The 20,624-nt window shown below is 39.3% G+C and overlaps 1 protein-coding gene across 1 annotated transcript in view; it reads right to left on the bottom strand.

Annotated features, from left to right (window-relative positions):
- Positions 1-20,624, bottom strand: part of LOC121508351 (protein TANC1-like) — a 60,853-nt gene that overhangs the window by 33,512 nt on the left and 6,717 nt on the right. The window contains exons 5-10 of the mRNA XM_041785146.1: positions 19,969-20,099; positions 17,853-18,153; positions 16,864-17,145; positions 4,717-4,833; positions 2,035-2,325; positions 1,068-1,195 (exon numbers count right to left, since the gene is read on the bottom strand). Of these exons, the coding sequence (XP_041641080.1) occupies positions 1,068-1,195; positions 2,035-2,325; positions 4,717-4,833; positions 16,864-17,145; positions 17,853-18,153; positions 19,969-20,099 (1,250 nt within the window). The remainder of the gene's footprint in view (positions 1-1,067; positions 1,196-2,034; positions 2,326-4,716; positions 4,834-16,863; positions 17,146-17,852; positions 18,154-19,968; positions 20,100-20,624) is intronic.

The following is a 20,624-nucleotide window of genomic DNA, read 5'->3' as shown; positions in this document are numbered from 1 at the left end:
TAAAAAGCTTGTAAAACACCAACCCTGTAGCGCACAGACAAGCTCTAAACATCCATTTTTCAGTACAACTTGGGCTTTAATATATTATCTTTTCACCAACTTGTTCTCCCATCTCTTTGGGACCAAAATGTGAAAAAGAATCATTCTTCAACAAAAAGTTTTCAAAATATCAACAAATTTACCAAAAAAGTTGTTGCGCTTGCTTGTATTGGCTCTATTAGGGCCATTATTCAAAGCAGTTCCTGTCTTCAGTGACACAATGGGCCACATCACAGGCTCTCTGTCTCTATTCCTCTCCATTGTAAGATATTCAGGCCATCTCCTTTACAATCTAGGTGTAAAGACATGCACAGTGTGGCAAAGCATGACACGACAACAAAGCAGCCTGCCATTGGTTGTCAAAGCCCATGTGACAACCAAAGTAGTAAAATAATATAGTGGACAGCATGCTAAGCTAGTGGGAGGAACGATCAAAAATTGATTAAAAATGGATAAAATAGACTTTCAATATTGAAGCTACTGGTGTGGATTTAGTCCTTAAAGATCCCGGAAAGTAACCCAAAAAGCTTCTTTAGGGACCAAGAAGGTGTTGATAGTGTCATTAAAATGGCTGTAAGAGGCTGCAAGAGGGGGAAAAGGTGGCTGTGATTATTGGTTCAAAAGCTATTTAACTTTAAATAATCAGGTATCTTCTTGTCCTGGGTCTCAGAGGGTAACGCCACACTCAATAATAACTATGCAACTATTCAGGTCCTGAAGTAAACTGTAAAAACTTCATTGAGCTTATTCTCATTGCCTGGCCCCTCATCCTCCTTACTGAGAATGAGTCCAGCACCCCCCCCCCATATCCAGAAAAGCAAAAAAAGGCACGACATGACAATTATCGAGAGAGTGGGGCCGCTTGCTTCCCTCTGTTTCCAAAAACTAACAATGCCCTGAATTGAGCTCCAATTGTAGTCTGCAGACAGTGGTGTATCCTCTAATCAAACTCTCCGTTTGAGAATTTCATAATCAAGGCTCCTCACAAGGGTAGAGCTCAGAGTGTGTGCGTTTGTGTTTTGGACTACCTTGGCAGCCAGGCATCTGACAGCCTCCTTCCTCTGCGCCGTACAATCACTTGTTCCTGCGACAGCACTCTGGTTGGGCTGGGAGTCGGCTGGCTGTTTGGAGGCAGCTTTTCCCTGCTTATCCCCACCTGAACAGAGCAACAACAACAAACGCAAAGCTGCCATTTACACTCGTTGAATGTGGTCTCTGGTGTAAGCTGGCGAATGTCAGCAGTGAAGTCTATGAAGGAGCACAATTAAACTGCTGCTTAATTAGTGCATCTGTAAGCAAGACTGGAAACTAAGCATTAAGCCAAACCACATGGCAATAGTGTTTGTTTCAATGCCTGAATTCCTACACAACCCATGCTATACACTGTTAAATTTAACTCAATATGACAGCATATGCTGCAGATATGAATGAATAATGCAACCATGCAGAAAATTGCATTTTGCTTTCTGAACACTGTTTTACTTTTGCTTTGTTTGCACCACTTAACTGTAAAAACTGAACATGTGTTTTGTATAATATTTCAACATTACAACTTGAGGTGTCATATTTTGTTTGAAAAATTGCACTACATAAGCACCCCACAGCATAAAACAGGCATTTTAGATTAAATATAAAAAGTCAAAAGTCTACAAGGTTGTTGTACAGGAGATTGTTTCTCTATTTCAAACACAAAAGAAGATCTCCAGTGTCACTCATGATAAGAAAGAAAAAACAACAATCTCAGTCCCCTTACACAACTGCAATCAGCCAAGAAACCTCAGGGGAGAACTTGAAAGAGGAGTGTGTGACCCAGATACCAACCCCTTTTCCAAAAAGTGATATTTCTCCCAATATCTTACAAGAATCTGACTTTGCCAGAGCACTCCAGAGGATGTATGAACTCAGCTTTGAGCGTTCCTCTGTGTTCTTAAACGAATGCTTTGAGATACGCACAAAAACAAATGACTCCGCTATGAGTAAAGATAGCAGTCTTACATTTTGGAGAGGAGGCGGGACTGTGAGGGATGCTGGGACCTCCCTGGGGCGTGCGCATGCCATGACAGCTGAGTGTCACCAGCCGCCAGATGATAGCCGTCTTTCCGGATCCTGCGTTACCCACAATGACAGCGCCGCGGCCCTCACAGCTGCTTGTTTTCCTCAGGACCTCCTCCAGGCGTGTGAAGAGCCAATCCCGGCCGACAAAAGGTGTTTCTGCGGTGATGCCAGGGACTTCAAAAAGTAATGGTTTAAGCATGATATCAGCTTGTTTGAATGGCACCAATCGACCTGGAGAGAACATAAAAAAGGATAAATGTGTAATTTCTGTGGAGGCAGTTTAATGTGTGCAGCACTGAGTCCAAGACTAATTTCCCTAGGGCCTAGCCTACACTAACAGATTTTCAAAATCTTCACAGATGGTGAAAACGAGAGAGTCCTTACACGATGACAAGTAATGATAAATGAAACCTTTTTGATCCTATAGTGTACCACACACTGACAGATGCTACTCATAAACAATCAAAGTCTTGACTCTTAAAAACAGCAGATTTCAGAACATCTCTTTTGGTAAAATGTAACCTGAGTGTAAACAAACATGGCAGATGATGAGCAGGAAGAATTGATATGAGTTTCTGGATGGAAAAAAAAACAATGGATTGAGTTACGGAGCGTCCTAAACATGAACTGCACATGTTACAGTGCAAGCTGGAGGTTTCGACAATCAACAAAGTGTGTGCTGACTGTAACTGAGGTCCCTCCAACACAGCAGGATATTAGTTCATAAATGTTGAATTTGTTTAATAATTATGTTTTGAAATAATTTATCAAATCAGCTTCCTCAGAGCACAGCAAAGCACTCTTAAACACTTCACACGACAGGAAATTCTGACACAATTATCTATTGAACCATCAAAAATCGGTGCTTTGCTTACTTTTTTCAAAATGAGAGAACTAGGTTAGCCTGAAAATCTTTTAGCATTTATTCAAATTAAGGCTTAAGAGGACAATTGAGTGTTATACTTCAAATCAGATCATAAAAAATCGTATCATATTTGTTGGTAAGTCACATTCTATCATATCATATCTTAACATATCTATCGAATCATACTGTATTTCAATGTATCATATCATATCATATCGTAATGAATCATATTGTGTCATATCAATTCATATGAATCACATCGCTTGGTAATATATCATCTTATTGTATTTAATTGTATCATATAGTATTGATTGTATTGTTTCATATTGTATCTTATCACATCATATCATATTTTAAAGTATCATATTAGTAGCACCATATGATTTCATATCATATTGAATTGTAATGCATCTTACAAATTCCATCATATCATACTGTCTGGTATGTCATATCGGATGGTATAATATTGTAATGTATTGAACTGTATTACATCTTATCGTATCCCATAGTATCATAATGTATCATATATTTTATCGTATCATATTGTGTAATAACGTAACGTGTCGTCATGTATCGCATCGCATTTTACCATCGAGTATCATACTGTATCATATGGTATTTTAATATATTATATTGTATCATATCGTATGGTATGATATTGTATTATATCATGTTAAATCATAGGGTATCTTAGTATATCATACTGCATTGTATCACATCTTATCATATCATACTGTGATGTATTTTACTGTCTCATATCATATCACATCTTATCACATCTTATCATATCATGTCAAGTCAAGTCATATCATACCATATCATATGTCATATATCATATCATATCATATCATGTCATATCATATCATATATCATATCACATCTTATCATGTCATGCTGTGTTGTGTCGTATCGTACTGTATCGTTTCATGTCATAACATATTATAATCAAATCATATCATAATGTAACTTATTGTACCATAATGTATTATCTTATTTTTTCTTATAGTATCATGTCCTATCATATCGTATCATTTTGTATTATATTGTATCATACTGAATGTCAATGCATCTTCTTGTATCATGTTGCATTGTATCATATGGTATCCTATTGTAACGTATTGTATCACATCTTTTTGTATCATGTGGTATCATATCGCATCACATCATACTGTATGGTATGGTATCATATTGTATCGTATCACGTGCTGTATCTGATCATATTGAATAATTTTGTATTGTATCATGTTGAATCTTATCATTCCATATTGCACCGTGTTGTGCCATATCAAGACACAACGTGACATATCATATCATATTGTTTTATGTCTTGTATTGTTTCAGACACACACAAGTGGGGAGAGACATGCAGGAAAGTGCCACAGGCTGGATTTGATCCAGGGTTGACAACGTACATGAGGCGCGCCCTAAACCACTAGGCCACCTGCACCCCTATAGAACTTTATTGTATTGCATCATATTATCTTGCATTGCACCTTATCAAATGTTTTGTATTGCACCAAGCCTTGTTGTATCATATCGTATTGCACTGTGTTGTGTCCTGTCCTACTGTGTCCTGTCATAACACATCATCTCATATCACATCACGCCTTTAATCATTTCTTCATGTTGTTAATTACTGTATAGCATCACATTGTACTGTATCATTTGTGCAGCCAAGTTGGGCTTACATATGCAAAATTTGTCATTTTTCATAATTGTAAACATTGATTGCCCCCTGAGTTTATGTCAAAAAATACCTTTGGAATCATCATTTGTGCGTCCAGCTGTGTTGTGTTTACGGACCGAGCTCCTGTGTCCAGCAGCCCTGTGGCTGTCCAGAAAACTCAGATCCTCCAGGCGAGTGGAGCTGGTTGCTGTGTAAAAAAAAAGAGTGTGTTAGGAATGAACTGAGGGTGTGAGAGAGATGCAGGAAATGTGAAAAGATACACATGCACCACACAAGTGTCAAATTCATTGCTTGAGTCAATTATTGTCTCCATGGAAACCTGAGACACAAACAGTTGTTGCACTCAAAGATAAATGTTCAGAGACCTTGAGGAGAAGAAGAGGGAGGGAAAGAAAACTCATCTCACGCTCTGTAATCTCAAACTAACAAGAGTTTGAAATGACCAAATGTTTCAAACTGTCTCACATGTCAGGGCACCACATTTGTGATAATCACGAGAAACGCATCGCCGACTGTAATGCAAAAATGTGCGTGGAGGATTACACACATCATTCTAATGTCCAAATGAGCCACAGAAAAGCCAAAATGATAAACAAAATGAAGAACATGTCGTACAGCTGGGCAAGAAACAGAGAGAAAGAGTTGTTTACTCCCACATTGGCCTATCTATCCACCCACTCACACTGGAGAGTTTACAGGTCAGCCAAGCTTACTTTCTGCATTTTCAAGACGTTTAGAAGAGTCCAGGCTACTGTGAAAAATAAAGACATACAGTCGGCTTTGTTTAATTGGCTGGTTATTTAAGGTTTTAATCAATGATCCAAATATTACAAGGCAGGCTAAGCAAATATATAAAGCCTTGTTTGCAAAAACATAAAATCCATCAGACCCTGTTATAAATGATTTAGTCTTTGTGAGACATTTCAAATTTGTAATGTTGACATGGTGTAAGAAAGTGTTGATAAAACTCTTTTGTTTTGTTAGAGCTTGAAGTTTTTTCTAGTTTTGTATTTATTGCACCACATGGTAAAGTGATTCTAATGTTTGGTAGACAAAATATTCCAGAAATATTATTTTTCAGAGCTTCATCACTAAAAGAACAACATCCTGAAAACAGTACATTGATCATTTCCCACATGTCTCTACAAACAAAACATTTTACAGCCAAATGCGAGTCAAGGCAATTTAATCACACTGCATTAGATCCAACTTCCATCAAATTTAATGTTTGTTGTTTTGGCTGGTATCCTCTTTATCTAATCACTGCTGGGATTTACCTGGAAGATAAAACAGAGATGAAAAATATATATATAAATAAAAAAATAATTGATGACCCCCCCCGAAACTTTACATGAGATCTAAAAGTCTAGAAAATATCTTCTGTACTAATTGTAGTATGATTTACCAGCATTACTGCCCAGATTAACCCTTTATAGGGCACTCATTGAAACACTTTGAAATTCAGAATTGAAGCCCCTAGAACATTAATGGTGGATCCTGTTTTACTTCTGTCCCTTATAAATTGCATCAGTTCATCAGTTCATTATGGAGAAAATCAAAGTCAAAGAAGTGACTATATATGGTTTCTTGTCCGCTTAAAAAAAAAATCCATGTAGTGCATATTACGATGCTAATAATGGAAAATAAACACATAAAGAGTCTAATAAGTATTTAGGTTATTTAATTACAAAACATTTATTTTACAAGACATGGTGAGGTTGCCTTTAGATTCAGACCTCTTTTAGAAGCACAACATGACTAGCTTCAGAGTACTGTTTAAGTAATGGTACCACCAGTTTCATCTTACAATTCCAACAGGACACCTATAATAATCACATATTTTGAATAATGAAGAGAATTTTAGCAGTGATGAGGCTCACAATAAAAATAGGAACTAATTTTTGCCATTTAAGTGTAATACAATTGTTATACTGTTGTAAAACTGACTAAATTCACATATACTTCACTATTTAAACCACGTATTTCTCCTTATAATTCCATCAGAAAACCTGACTAACATCAAAATATTGAATTTAAGCAGAAATAAGGCTAAGAGTAAAAATATCAACTGATAAAAACAACATTAAGTATACAAAAATGTTATGCCTCTATAAAGCTAACCAAAATTCACCCCTATTTGACTATTTATACCTTGAAAATTTCTATAAATAAGTCAAATTTACCACAGGATCACTTCTTATTTTTTTACAAACCTATGGCAACATCCAACTACACTATAGGCTCTTTGCAGATGTCATCACACAGCAGCAGACAACTCCATGTATCACAGTGTTAAAATAAAAGCATTCTTAATTCTTCAGCTACTTTTGTTTCCTGAAAGGAGTGAAATATTTAAAACAATAAAATAAAGTTTAAAAAACTCACAGAATAGCATCAGCCGGCAGGAATTTAAAAGTCTGGATGAGCAGTTTCATACGCTTGTGTATGGGCCGTTTATAAAAAGTGGTCTGGTTTTGTTTAGTCCAGTTTTGTCATGGATTAGCTCATTTAACACTGATCTTACCTGTGTTTCCTAAGCTGAAGTCCGCCCCGTCTCTTTTTGGAGATCCAGATCATGTTGCTCAGCTCAGTAAAGCTGATTGTTTGGCTCCCAAACGGCTCCTCATTTGGTACCAGTTCCACTTTTTAAATGTGGATTAAACAGCGACAAGGAAAAGAAATTGGAACTCAGATGGAAGCTAGCTACAGTAGCTCACATTAAAGAACCATTTCGTAGAACAGGCTCACTCATGAACGGCACATCTTTACTAGGGCTCTCACCCCACAAAGTTATTCTGTTGATAAAAATTCACAGTTAAATTATAAACATGTTTATTACAAAATGAGCATTATCTATATTTAAAGAGGCTCAGCTAGCCTCTTAGCTCAGTACTAGACTTCTCTTGACTCTTGTCTTCCTTCATCTAGTTAGACAACACCAGGAGGTCTGCAGGACTGAGTATTTGAGATACTGATCACCTCCACACCAGATTAATAAGTTAAAATGCGGTAGAAATCTCTTTTTGTAAAGTGTACAGATTGTATTCATTGTATATAGAAATTGTTGGATGATAACTGGGACCACGTGGTTGCAAACAACCTATTTTTTACTATTAAACATAAAATAATACATAAAAATAAGTTCTTTATCAAGAAAATACCCTTCGTATGCTCTTAATTTAGACAATATTTTCCCCCCTAAATGGGCATACACTAAAACTGCTGTGATTGCTACAAATCCAATGCAAACAAAATCTACCATGACATTTAGCACTACTATTCACCTTTAAAATGTGTCGTTTCATTAACTTATCATAGTTACTTATGATTTTATGGCTATTTGTTTGGGACCAAAAGAGACATAAAACTGCATTTTTCAAGTTCTGGAAGAAACAGGAAGTTTGAGACGCTCTGGGCCACTGCTGATTGGTCGGATAGTGTAATGTCATTTTCCACGACAATGACTATTCTCCATTACATGGCTGAGAAAAATCATTCTGGTTTTACTGTATCACCAAAGTGACCATACATAGTTCCTTGCCCCACAAAGGGTCAAGGCTTGCAGAGAAAACAACCTCAAGCATTACTCCCTGTCTGTCTCAGTTGGATGCTGAAAAGGTTAAGAGCATCTTTTGGACTAGTTTTAGCTGTTTTTAAGTTCAAGGGTCCATTTCTATTGGGAACTCTTGATTGAAGTGACACTAGTTTTCAGCATTTTAGTGTCACTCTCATAAACATGATCAGTTTACAAACTAGAAAAGATTTATATGCATTAAAGTGATGAAATAATAACAAAAAAAAAAAGATTGGCAATAATAACATTGTTTTGCAAAGAAAATAACCCCAACTGAATGGAAAAAAAGTCTGACACAAAAACTTCTTTCATTTTTTCTATGGTGAGTCAGAGATTGGTCCATTTCATTCATGCAGCGCTGTAATATTAAAAAAAATCCTCCTGTAAAATCTGAAAATCTGGCATTACTGCTGCCACTAATCTCCTCAGAGTGGGATAACAAAAAGGCCTGAGTCACGTTGCACTCATCTATAAAATATAGTAGAGCGACCTGTCAAGCAGGAAGGAAATACACAGACAGACAGATGATGAACTATGATGAACACGGCTATAATCATGTGTTGTTGCATGTTAAATGCAGACATCGATAATCTCTGAGCATTTGATCGAGCTGCGCTACATCACTGAGCTGTTACAGGCTTAAAGCTTTACAGCAGCAATTGCAGTCAAAGCCTAAAGATGCTGGCCTGAAACATCTTTAAGCATCTTTTTCTCAACAAATCATCAAATCTGTCAACACTTGGATGTGAAATGGATTTCTGCTCTTAACCGACTCGGCAGGTTTACTACAGGTAACACAAGAGCATCTAGCCTTCTTTTAGAGAGACAGACACACTGAATTTCCTTCAACAAATAATCAGAGTTCATGGAGTTCCACTACCCCCCAGCACTCAATCAGATCAGATCATATTCAGACACATGCATCATCCCAGCATGTGTCCATCGCCCTACTGCAGCAGTAGCAGAGGGAGAGAGAGTGGGTAAAAGCTACTGAGGCAATACAATAATTCAAAGGGCTACAAAGAGATCATGCAACCTGCTCTGTGGATCACCCAGTAGGCAATGAGGGTCTCCTTTATGCAAGACAACTCAATCCCAGCATGAACGTCCAATCTATAATAAAAGAAAATAGATCCAGGCCCAGCAAATAATAAAGTCTGAAGCAGTGAGTACACGAAATCCCTTTCAACAAGTAGAAGAGGGCTTTCAAGACCAGGGATAGGGATGAAATTACAGTGATTGTCAAGCAAGAACTGAGGTGGAGGATTGAAAGAACAGCACAGTGAGAGGATGGAGAACAGTCTGCAGTGAAAACAGTGTGAAGGAGGTGTGGAGTGGGATGAGAAGGACTGCTGGCAAAAGACAGCCAGGCCAAATGGATGAGCGACCAAGGAGACAGTGGAAGAGTTTAAAAAAAAACATGTTTTTCTAACTAGCAGTTTTCACACATGGATACAAGGACAGCTCACCCCTCTAACCCTGTAAAACCAGCCTGATTGGACTCTGGTTACTCACTCCACTCACTTTCACCTTTAGGTGCTCTATAGAGAACTGAGGTTGATTATCTCACAACACCTGATAATTATTCATTTCTTTAAATGTCAATTCTGCAGCCCTCACCCAACACCTGAGGAACCCAATTAACATCTTCCCACAAACTCTTGAATCAATAATAACCCCTCTAATCTAGAAACAATTTCAACCTTAAATGAGTAGCTCAACATTTTGGAAAACACAACCACAGCTTGTTAGAAGAAAGTTAAACAAAAGACGTAAACTAAAGTCTATTAATCTGGCTAGCGCAGTAATGTGGGCTATTCTGACTTGCAACCATGTACTGTTTATTAGGATGGACGGAGTAGCAACCACCTGGAAGTGAAGCCAAAATATATAGAGCTTCCCCTGCTGACTGGCTGCAGATGAGCACATAGTCCCAGACTCCTCCATGTTAACAGATGGGACATGAGTCAAAATACAAAGTAAAAAAATACTTCAAATATATTTTTTGTCAAACCTAAAGCCTGTTAGCATGGTTAGTCATTATCCTTTGGGATGCACAATACTGGATTTCTGACATCCAGTATGCCAACTGTATGCTTATTTTAGCAGATGCCTTTATTTATTAATTATTTTTGCCTCTATTTGACCGGACAGCTGAGAGAGGGAGTACATGCACCAAGCATGCACCAAGACTGGGAATAGATCCACCGACCAATGCATTGAGGACTACGGCCTCAGCATATGGGCACCTGGTCTACCAACTAAGCTTAACCGGTGCCCTGTACACACCTTTTATTGTTAAAAAGTGTTTCAAGTGCAAAGAGAGGCTGAGTCAAGTCGAGCTGAGAGAGGAGGGAGGAAGTAGACAGTCTGGAAGTTTTCTTATATTTGGGGCATTAAATGTTCAGGGCTCACAGTAGGGTGTAATTAAATATGACGTACTTCTCAATCCCTGCTTGCATTAATGCTGAAACACCAAGCAAAGCTTAACCTCCACCACTCCAGCCTCCTCCTTTATAGCATAAAGCTTGTTGCATCCTCATATTCAGATTCATGCTACTATGGATTAATTGCTTTTGAACTAATCTAATTGTATTTAATACACATCTTCATAAATTACACAGTGAACACAACTTAATTTTGTCTTAAGTTGAGTTAACACAACTTAATTTTTTAACAACCTTTTACTGGTCAATCATACTGTGTAGTCGACACCCATCACAGGGATATTTTGGTTCCATTTCATAAAGCATAATGAGACAGAGAGACGCAGCACTTATTAAGTCCATATTAATATAGAGTCAATGCTAGCTACAGGCTAGCTTAGCTTAGCACAAATACAAAAAAAAAACAGGAGAAAACAACTTGTTTTGCTCTTTCTAAGGATGCCAAAAAAACCTCACAAAGTTCACTTGCAGAACTGGAGCTCATATTGTGAATAATCTGCATGAAAGGCTGTGGTTTGACATGTATTCCATACCGTCAGATACCTCCAGTAGGACACCAAAAGCTGCCAACTGTCCATTTACCTTTCATTTAAGAGGGACATTCTTAAATCTTCACATTAGTCCTACAGAGAGTAGAGTAGGAAAATATCTACAAAAATGTACTGCATCTACCACTTTTACTTGAAACTATGGATGGCCCCTGCACAGTGGAAAGCCTTTTTCAGCATCTTATTACCCAAAACTGGATGCTCTAGTGCCTTTATAGGCCAGTGGCAGCGACCTTTCACATACTGAAGACCTTTCACAGACTGCTACTGCAGCATCTAAGGACCCCTACTGATTCCCTCACAGATTTAAATATCATGAAAACATACTGAGAGCACGGACAGCACCAATCAACACATCTGTTGTTGATGCAGCACTTCATATCTTCAGTTCCCACTGTGCACAAAGAAAAAAAAATGCTTTGTTCTGACAGCTATCATACAGTAGAAAGCTTCCTGCAAAGATGGCCCCTGTCTCAGCCCACTAGGGAAGTGATAGCACGGGTAACCTGACTCTACAAACTGTCTTCAAGAACCTTTTTGTATTCATGTGCTTGCAACAATCCGCATCTGTCACAGGAAAATGGAGAACATGAGCCACCTTCATGCAATCCATAGATTCAGATAATGAAGATGCAAATGAGAATAGACAGAGGAACACGTGCACGATGCACATGTTCACATGCAATGATGACGCCTTTAGTTTGGAATTTAAATTATGCAATGACTAAGAGCAAATATGGTGAACCGTGTTCCTTTGTAAATATATTTTGAATTTTTAAAGATTATTTTCAACACTTTCTGTGCTCATTTTCATTTTCAAGTGATGTTCTGCTGCTGTTGAGGTTTCTGTTTTCCATACACATTATTATAATACACTACACTTTGAGTTGAAACCTGCAGTACAGTCTTTTTTCTTAGTTCTAGCTTGACAATATAGCAATTTTAACAACATTTCCCTCCTGGGAATAATAAGAGCCTATTTTTAGCCCCGGCCTTTTAATGTAGATGGTAATATACAAAAAGCCATATCACTTGGTGCTCTAATGTCTTGTGATTGTGGAGTCCAGCTCTTGTGGCTACAGAGCTGTGTGGCCCGCCTCATCTTTATTCTGAATTTCATCAAGAGTGCCTAAATGAAAGCACCAGCTGACAGAAGAAACTGGCAGGCGTTACTGTGGATCCACTCCTTAGGGAATCTTTCCCTTTGCTTCAGCCACAAATGAACTGACATCTAAGGGAAGAAAAAAGGCGTTGTGCACTAGCAAAGATCGTGACTGGAAAAGGGAGGGAGGGATGGATGGAGGGGGTATTTTTATGACAACTGGAGACCTCCCAGGACATTTAACTGGTGCTGCTCACTGTGTGTATCCACTATCTGTGCTAAGTACAGCACCAACACATGGTGCAATGAAGTTTAATTTTGCATCACTAAACAGATCGTACTAAAAATGGGGTCTCTGCATCATATACAAAAAGCAAGTTAACAATCAGTTTGTCATTCAGTCTATTAGATTCACCGGGTCACAGCTGCCCCATTCATACTCTCATTAACCTACTTCATAAACAAAATAATGGGAGCTTCAGCAACTCTCTCACTAGCTCAATAATTACCACATTGTTCTACTGTGCTTCTATAGGGTTTTTTATATGGGAACATTTCCTGGCAGGGAACAGTGACTTCCTGCGTGTCTTGCAATCTCAAGGTGACGACAAGACTCCAGCAGTAACAAGGTGTTGATTAGTGAGCTTTAGAGGAGCTTGCATGCTGATTTAGCATCCTTTGGACTGTGCCTGGCCTGCTGCTACTCCCTTTATCAGTATGCTAAAGCTAGCTAGTAAACTAGGCAGCGTCATACTGAATGGACAGCTGAGAGTTGAATCCATTTTTTTTTTACATCAAATTAGTCACTCACATCATTTCTAAGTGTCAAATTCTCCCTTTAGATAGGGGAGAATGAAAATGTAATAGGGCCACTTGTGCAGTGGTGTCTTAATACAACATCTGCTGCACATTTGGATTGAAGCTGTCCGAGTCCACCAATAAAGGGGGATAAAGGAGACAGCTTTCTGGGTCATTGGGGTGGTCAGCAAAACCATGGTCCATTGTAAAGTTAAGCTATGATAACCATATTTTATACTTAACCTGAATAGTAACTACTACAATATAGCCTTTTTCAAAATCTGAACCCCTTTTCTTACAACAGAATAAGCTTTTAACTGGTAATGTTAACAATGCGGATGTGCACACTGATGAAAACATTTAAAAAGTAACATCAGACTTCATACCATGAAGACACAAATATCTACAAGTAGAAGAACCTGAAATAACTTCAAGGGGAAAAAACTTAAATTACTGCAAAAAAAAAAAACATTGGCAAAAATGGCAAAATGGATTAAAATTGGGCAAAAACTGGCTACTTATAAAAATAGTGGTACAAAGTGATAAAAGAGGGGCAAAAATATGTTTAGAAGTAGCAGACATAGAATAAAAGCTACAAAAATGTGTTAAGAAGGGCAAATCGGAGCAAAATGGGTGTGAGAAAATGGGGAAAAGCAGTTAGAAAGTGGCAAAAATGGCAAAATTAATTGAAAGTGGCAAAAATTAGCCAATAAAAAATGTGGTGTTAAAAGTGGTGAAACAAGATTAAAGCTGCAAAAGTTGATTAACAAAGACAAAAAAAGGGTGGGAAAATGGTAAAAAGTAGTAAAATACTGCCCATATGGGTTAAAATTGGAAATATTGCAAAATTGGACTGAAGTGGCAAAATTGGCCAACAAATAAGTGGTATAAAGTGGTTACATAGAGGCAAAAAGTGGCAAAGTGGGTGGGAAAATGAGGAAAAGCAGTGAAAAGTGGCATAAATGGCTAAATGGGCACACAATAAGTGATGAAAAGGGGATTAAAGCGTGGCACAAGTAAGTCATTTTTAACATCAGAACCCAGTAACAGCTATACACACTTGGGCTCCAAAAGCAGTAACTCTTAGCCAGGAAGCAAGCACCAAAGCTACTGATCTAACACACATGCATTGTTATCAATATATCACAACTAGAGAGGGCCCATTCTCTGGGTTTTTCAGGGGCCCAACCAATCTGTGGGCAGGCCTGAAGCTGTCCAAGGAAGTGATTTCTCCTTTTATTTTAAGTATAACTTTACTTATGGAAAAGATGAAAAGTGCTTCAGGAAGAATCTGTGGAGTTCCACGAGTCATCCATAAATCTATTGTCCCGTTTGGAGTCATGGGGGGGCTGAACCAATCCCAGCCGTCATTTGGTGTGAGGCAGGGTACATGCTGGTCTGGTTGCTATTCAATCTCAGGGCTGACAGAGACAATCAGGTGTACTTTCAATCACAACTACGAGCATTTTAGTCACCAGTTAACCTAATAAGAATGTCTTTGACCTGTTTGAGGAAGTGGAAGTATCCACAGAGGACCTATGGATGCACACCTCCACCTGTGAGGCACAGCGAGAACATACAAACTCCGCACAGAAAGGCCCTGTCTAATCAGGATTCAAACCATGAACCTTCTTGCTGTGAGGCAACAGTGCAACCACAGGACCACCGTACTGCCTGTTCTAACAGTCATGACAGACTTTAACATAAAATCTAAAATGAATGCATAATACACAAGCCTTTTTACTTCATGAGTCCCTATGAGCCCAGACACATTAGATTGACTCTTCAGAAGAGAACTGTTTTTGTTATTTTCTATCAGTGATTATTACAGTCATTTTGGCCCCCTCTGAGTGACCTGTAGAGGACATTTTGTTGTACATTGCCTGCAGTAAATTAAATGATTTCATTTATTCCTCTATGAGCCATTCAAACAAGAGGAGCATATAATCATTGTAGACCAGTTTCATGAGCAAAACCTAGAGAAAATGTGCTCAATGACTTTCCATAAAAACATATTTGCAACCAATCTGTGATGATTCACTTCAGCATTTGAACAATTAAACTAACTAGCTAGTATAACAATGTTACATTATACAGCACTTCATCACAAATTTTCAGTGATGGGTTATTTTGTTACACAGGAATCCATTGGAGCAATGATTCTCAATTGATGGATCGCAAATGTGTGCCTGGAAAAAAATGTAGCAAAATTCTGTGATGTAAAGACCCCAAAGTAGACATACCTGCATACATTTTTTATTAGGGTTGCCAAATAATCAAATACTTTAATCACAGGAACTTCTGCAGTTTATCAGGATCTTATTTATATCATTTTAAAATTCTAGTATTTGCTTTTAAAACTGTCTGAAACTAACTGGCTTCCTGCCTGGGTACAGACCTGCTTATATACAGTCATGTGCATAAACATGTAGGGCAATACGGATTCTATGCAGAGCCTACTGTGCCACAACCCAGGGATGTAGATGGGAACAAGGGCAAGAAGAGTCAAGCTAGACACCATCTCTTCAAACTTGGCCTCTTCACCCCTAACTCGCCCGGAGAGTTCCGATGGTTTTTGGGCCCTCGGGACATCTACACCATGACCAGGGGTTTGTAGCAACCCCACCTGGATGGTACCCTAGGCCGTGCTTACATCCACCCCTTACTCGTCCTTAAGGTGTGGAATTTTTTTTTTTCAACAGACTATTTTTCCATTAATTTTAAATTTCTGATTAAGTAAAAGTGCTGAAACGTTTGATTTTTCTCAGGAGAGGAACAGGTTAAGTGATATACATACAAATTTCTTCATTACATTATTGAGCAGCTGTAACCAATGTCCAATATTTCTCTCTTCAGGCCAAAACCTCGGATCTCCTTTTTCACAATTTAAATGCTTTTCATAATTCAGTGCTATTGGTCACCCTTTACATCTGTCAGAGGGTTTTAACAAATTTAAAAGCAATAAAAAGTGTCAAAAAGATGCTGACTATGACCATTCAGTGTTAAATTATTTGAGAAATAAAGTGTTTTTTTTAATTCAGCAAAAAGTGGTGATTTTGGAGATACAAGGTTTTGGCCAGACGCCAGCAATATGTAATATAAAAAACATGTTGATCAGGGTACTTTAATCAGAGACTGGTGGCAGCTGTCTTCAATTAAACCATCTTTGTTTACTTGCTGATGTTGAGTTAGGGTGGCCATAATTTCAATCCTCCACATAGGGACACTTAAATTTTATCGTAAACCCAAATGTATGAGCTCATGGTATATGATTTTTTTTGTTAGCACACTTGAAGACATTATAGAAAGTGGGGACCTGAACTTTGACACTTTCTTCATGAGGCCAAGTCTGTGGTTGAGCTTAGCCTCAGAGGCAGCGGATGCTAAGAAAGGTTAAGTGCTCTACAACTTCAATGCTCTTACATTCACAGACAAAGATTCAATGGCAGCATCCAATCCAAGGCATTCCCAAATGCCTGAATGATTTAGCCCCTATTTCCATTGGCTAAAAATCAGGAGAGGAGTTGTTCAAAAACAGGGCATATCGATGTTTTATTGTTTTTTTGTCTTGACACGGGACACAAAGCCTGAAAGCAGAACCGTCCCGGGTAAATCAGGACGTATGGTAGGCCTACGTTGAGTTGCAACTGCAGAAATAGCAGCTAAAAAAGATGGTGGAATGCACAAACTGGTCCCTGAATTCATCTACAGCCTCCGAATAACAAGTCAACACAAAACCTGCACATACCTGCCACAGAATTGGGACGGGGCATCGCAAGGGAGGAGGTGCTTTGTATGTGGTGCTGTGGGAGGGGTCTTTTCGGTGCTGGGGGAGTCCTTGGCTCCATGATGTCAGTCCTAGGTAAGGCCTCATCTTGTATGGTGGTAAGATTGTCTCTTGTTGGCCCGGGATGGTGGTCCTCGTTTGCATGTCCCACCACACCAGAACTGCCTCCCAGGCCTTCATCCTTTGTCAGGACCTCACTGGAGGCGCTGCGCTCCTCATTCTCAGAGGAGCTGGTGATGGTTGCTGAGGTGAACAGAGAAAATAAGAGTAGAAAGGCAGGCAAGAGTTGAACTAGATCATTCTTCAAAAAAAGAACATATGGCATGCAACTGCATTGTCTTATCGTGTGAAATTAAACCAAATTAAGCACTGCTTTCAACTTTCAGACATCACATTAACTCAGTGAACAATAAACACAAGCTATTTAATCAGCTCTGAACTCATCAATCAACAAGCTTTACTGTACCTGATGTGGCCTTTGGCCTTTTGTATTTAACTATAAATAAAATCTCTATTTAGAGAGAAAAAAAGTGTCCTATTTTAAGAGAATCAGACCCATAAGCAACAAAGACAGCAGTGTCCCAGTTTTGACAGGAGGGAGCTGAAGCCTCAAGGCTCGAGTAGCACAGGCGACACAGAGAAACTAGCTGTGGGGTAATGATACACAAGGACTTACAACTAACTGATGTTGCATCAAACTTTCTGTCACCATTAAGGTAAGAGTGGCACTTGAATAAGACATCATTCATACTGGGGAATTCTTATCGAGCAGCTTATTCCACGCAGGGCTAAATAGGTCTTTGTTTTTTTAGTTTATTTCTGGTGATGCATGGCTAAGCTTTTGTATTGAACATGCTTCACCTAGCAGGAAAAAAAAGCAAGTCTAAAGCCATACAATGTGGATTCAAATCATTTGGAAACGAGGCAAGACACACAGCAGCAACTCCCACCTATGATTCCACTGTCTTTGCTCTCTAGGGTGGAGGTGGGGCTATGAGATGGAGGCCCAGGGCTGCTCCCGGTGATGGATCCAGGAGCAGGAGCAGGGATGGGGCTGGGTACAGGGCTGCAGAGGGTTCCACTGGGGCTGGTGCTGGAGCTGCAGAGTGGTGAAGGTAAAGGTAAAGGCTGATGCAAAGACTGGCCCCCTGCACTGTGGCTCAGGGTGGAAGAGGGGCTGTCTGAGCAGGGGGAGGCGGTGCTGCAGGTCAGAGTGGAGCTGGGACTCCCCCCCTGGGTGGAGGAATCACACTGAGAAAAAGAGAGGAGAAAGACAGATACATCACTATGGAAGCTCAAGGGACATTTGGTTAATTTATGTTGAAAGAGAAATAATATTTCTCTGCATTAAAGGGTAGAAATGATCACTATTTCACTCTGCATGATAGTGTTTGCATTCGTCATGTGGTGGAGTAGGTTTGTGTGTGCACACAGATGGGAAATCAAAGGATAATTCCAGTTATTTCCATGCTGGCTCTCATTTTCCCTATTTTTCATAATAGCAGCTTGCTCTGTTTGAAACTCGCTGCAGACTTTTACTGTTCAATATAACTACAGTGCACACATTTTCCTTTTTTGGGCAATGACAAAAATCAAATGTGGACATTAATCAAAGGAGCTTGTTTGCTGTTTAATTAGAGAAAATACAATCAACCCAGCATGAGAATGCAGAATAGCACATCTAGTAGGGTAATATATGCAAGTTTCATTCCAATCAATGTCTGACATTGGAAAGGAAAACCACTGCAGTGTGTGATACCACGTTAGAAACTGAGCTTCAGATCCTTGAAGAGTTAGCACTGAGCGAGTTTTGCATAGCAACAGCAAGTAAAGCTCTACAGCAAGGCAAAATACAAACTGATTCAGGGCACAATAAGTCATCAGGGTGGAGGAAACTACAAAGTGAGCCAGACAGATTGAGAAAAAAGAGAAACAGCCATCACAGTTCTCTTTCAGAAGTATCTTACAACTGAAATGGAAATGAGCCTTCAAGATACTTCTATCAAGAATAAAGAAAACATAAATATCGCATATGCAATAGTGTCTGCATCTAACACAGCAACAATAATTAAGGTAATCACCCTACTGTTTTTGCTTTAGCCGCAGAAAGTGCATTGCAATACTCTTTCTAGTATTTTGTGAGTCGATTGATTGTGTTAATGTTGTGTTGTGTTGCATTATGATGTACTCAAGGCATGACAGACATCTTTTTAACTATAGCCTACAAATATTTAATGGTATAGTGGTTTTCCCTGTCTTCTGAATAGGCCTTTAATCGCCGATTTTGAAATGTTCCAGCATATATTTGCATTGATTAATGTTTATGGCACTTATAAAATAAAAGCACAAGAGCATCAAGAATTGCTCAGAGGAGATTACACCCTTTTATGAGATACTGATTAATAAGAGGAAATGTTTTCTAAGGAAATAAAGGTGGCCTTTATTTTCATTCCTCATCCTTGTAGTCTGTTCATGTGCATGTCAGGTCTCCTCATTACCGATGCGACGTTTCTGCAAGGCAGATATTGTAAGGAGACCAGGCAGCAGAGTTGAAGCAGCTCACTGTTATTCCCTTTATACCAGAGCCTCATCTATCTTAGCCAGGACAACCCACATTCCTCATATCAGCCTTGCTATCGCTGTGAAACTGAGTGAATCTGGAGCTCAGGTGGTGGAATGAGGCTGAGAAAATGGGCCAAGGCTGAGCAACACAACGACATAGAGATGGAGAGACATAAGCACATACTGTAACTCTCATACAGAAGGGGTAAACTTCGATTGAGTTTAGGTATAAAGAGCTGCAGAGGCATGGCAACACAATTAATGATGCTTTGATCCATTTCTCAAAATATTTCAGTGGTTATTAAAAGCAGGCCTTCATTGAAAAGAAATCTTTTTTAGAGAACTATCAAAGAATGTATAGTAAATATCATCTTAATGCTTAAAAAAGACACTAAGCATATGTTGTCACTGTAAGGTCTAAAAGAAGAAGGGTGTTTCATAAACCATCCATCACCCTTTTATATGATATGACAGCAAAGGGCCAGTAAATCAATAATGCCCTACCTTCTTTTCCCTTCTGTCCTCCATAGGAGAGCTAGCAGTGCCGGGCGTTGCTTCTCCCAATAAGAAGCATAGTCTGGTCATCAGTTCCTGGGTAGAAAGGGAGGAGCCCAGCTGGGGCTCCACGTGGAGGTCTGGAAGACACACACAATCAGGGTACACACATTAACAAGCAAATAGCAACACTGGGGGCCAGATGAGACCGTCATCAAAACGACGCTCTCGTTTCGGCTCACTCGTGCTGTTCCCACCCAGCCAGCCAGCAGCGTCGCAAGTGGACTGCAAGAAATGTGTGCATCCACAGGTCAGCGCAGCCCCAGCTGCCCTGATTACGGATGCACAGACTGTGGCTTTCCAGTCCTCCGGTTGAGGCAGCAGCAAGAGGTTGTGTGAGGTTGTGAGTTTGCCTGCGCACACGCCTGCCAGGTGCTCTCAGTTAAAGACGAGTAGTGAATTTCAATGAGCTTCGTGTCGACTCTGGAGCAGAGAGGAGGAGTGCCTTAGCACTGCCTACGTTGTTGCTCCTGGAGATATTGGCTGACACGGGCCATGTGCTGCATTCATTTATCACTGTTTAAGGCTCCCTGATGTTTTGACCTCCAACCCCAGCTCCTCTAAAGGTTCGTGCTCATCTCTGCAGAGCAGGGCTTTCAGAGATC

This window comes from Cheilinus undulatus, linkage group 1, assembly GCF_018320785.1.
Source record: "Cheilinus undulatus linkage group 1, ASM1832078v1, whole genome shotgun sequence".
Classification (NCBI taxonomy): Eukaryota; Metazoa; Chordata; class Actinopteri; order Labriformes; family Labridae; genus Cheilinus; species Cheilinus undulatus.
This window is presented reverse-complemented; position numbering and strand designations above follow the sequence as displayed.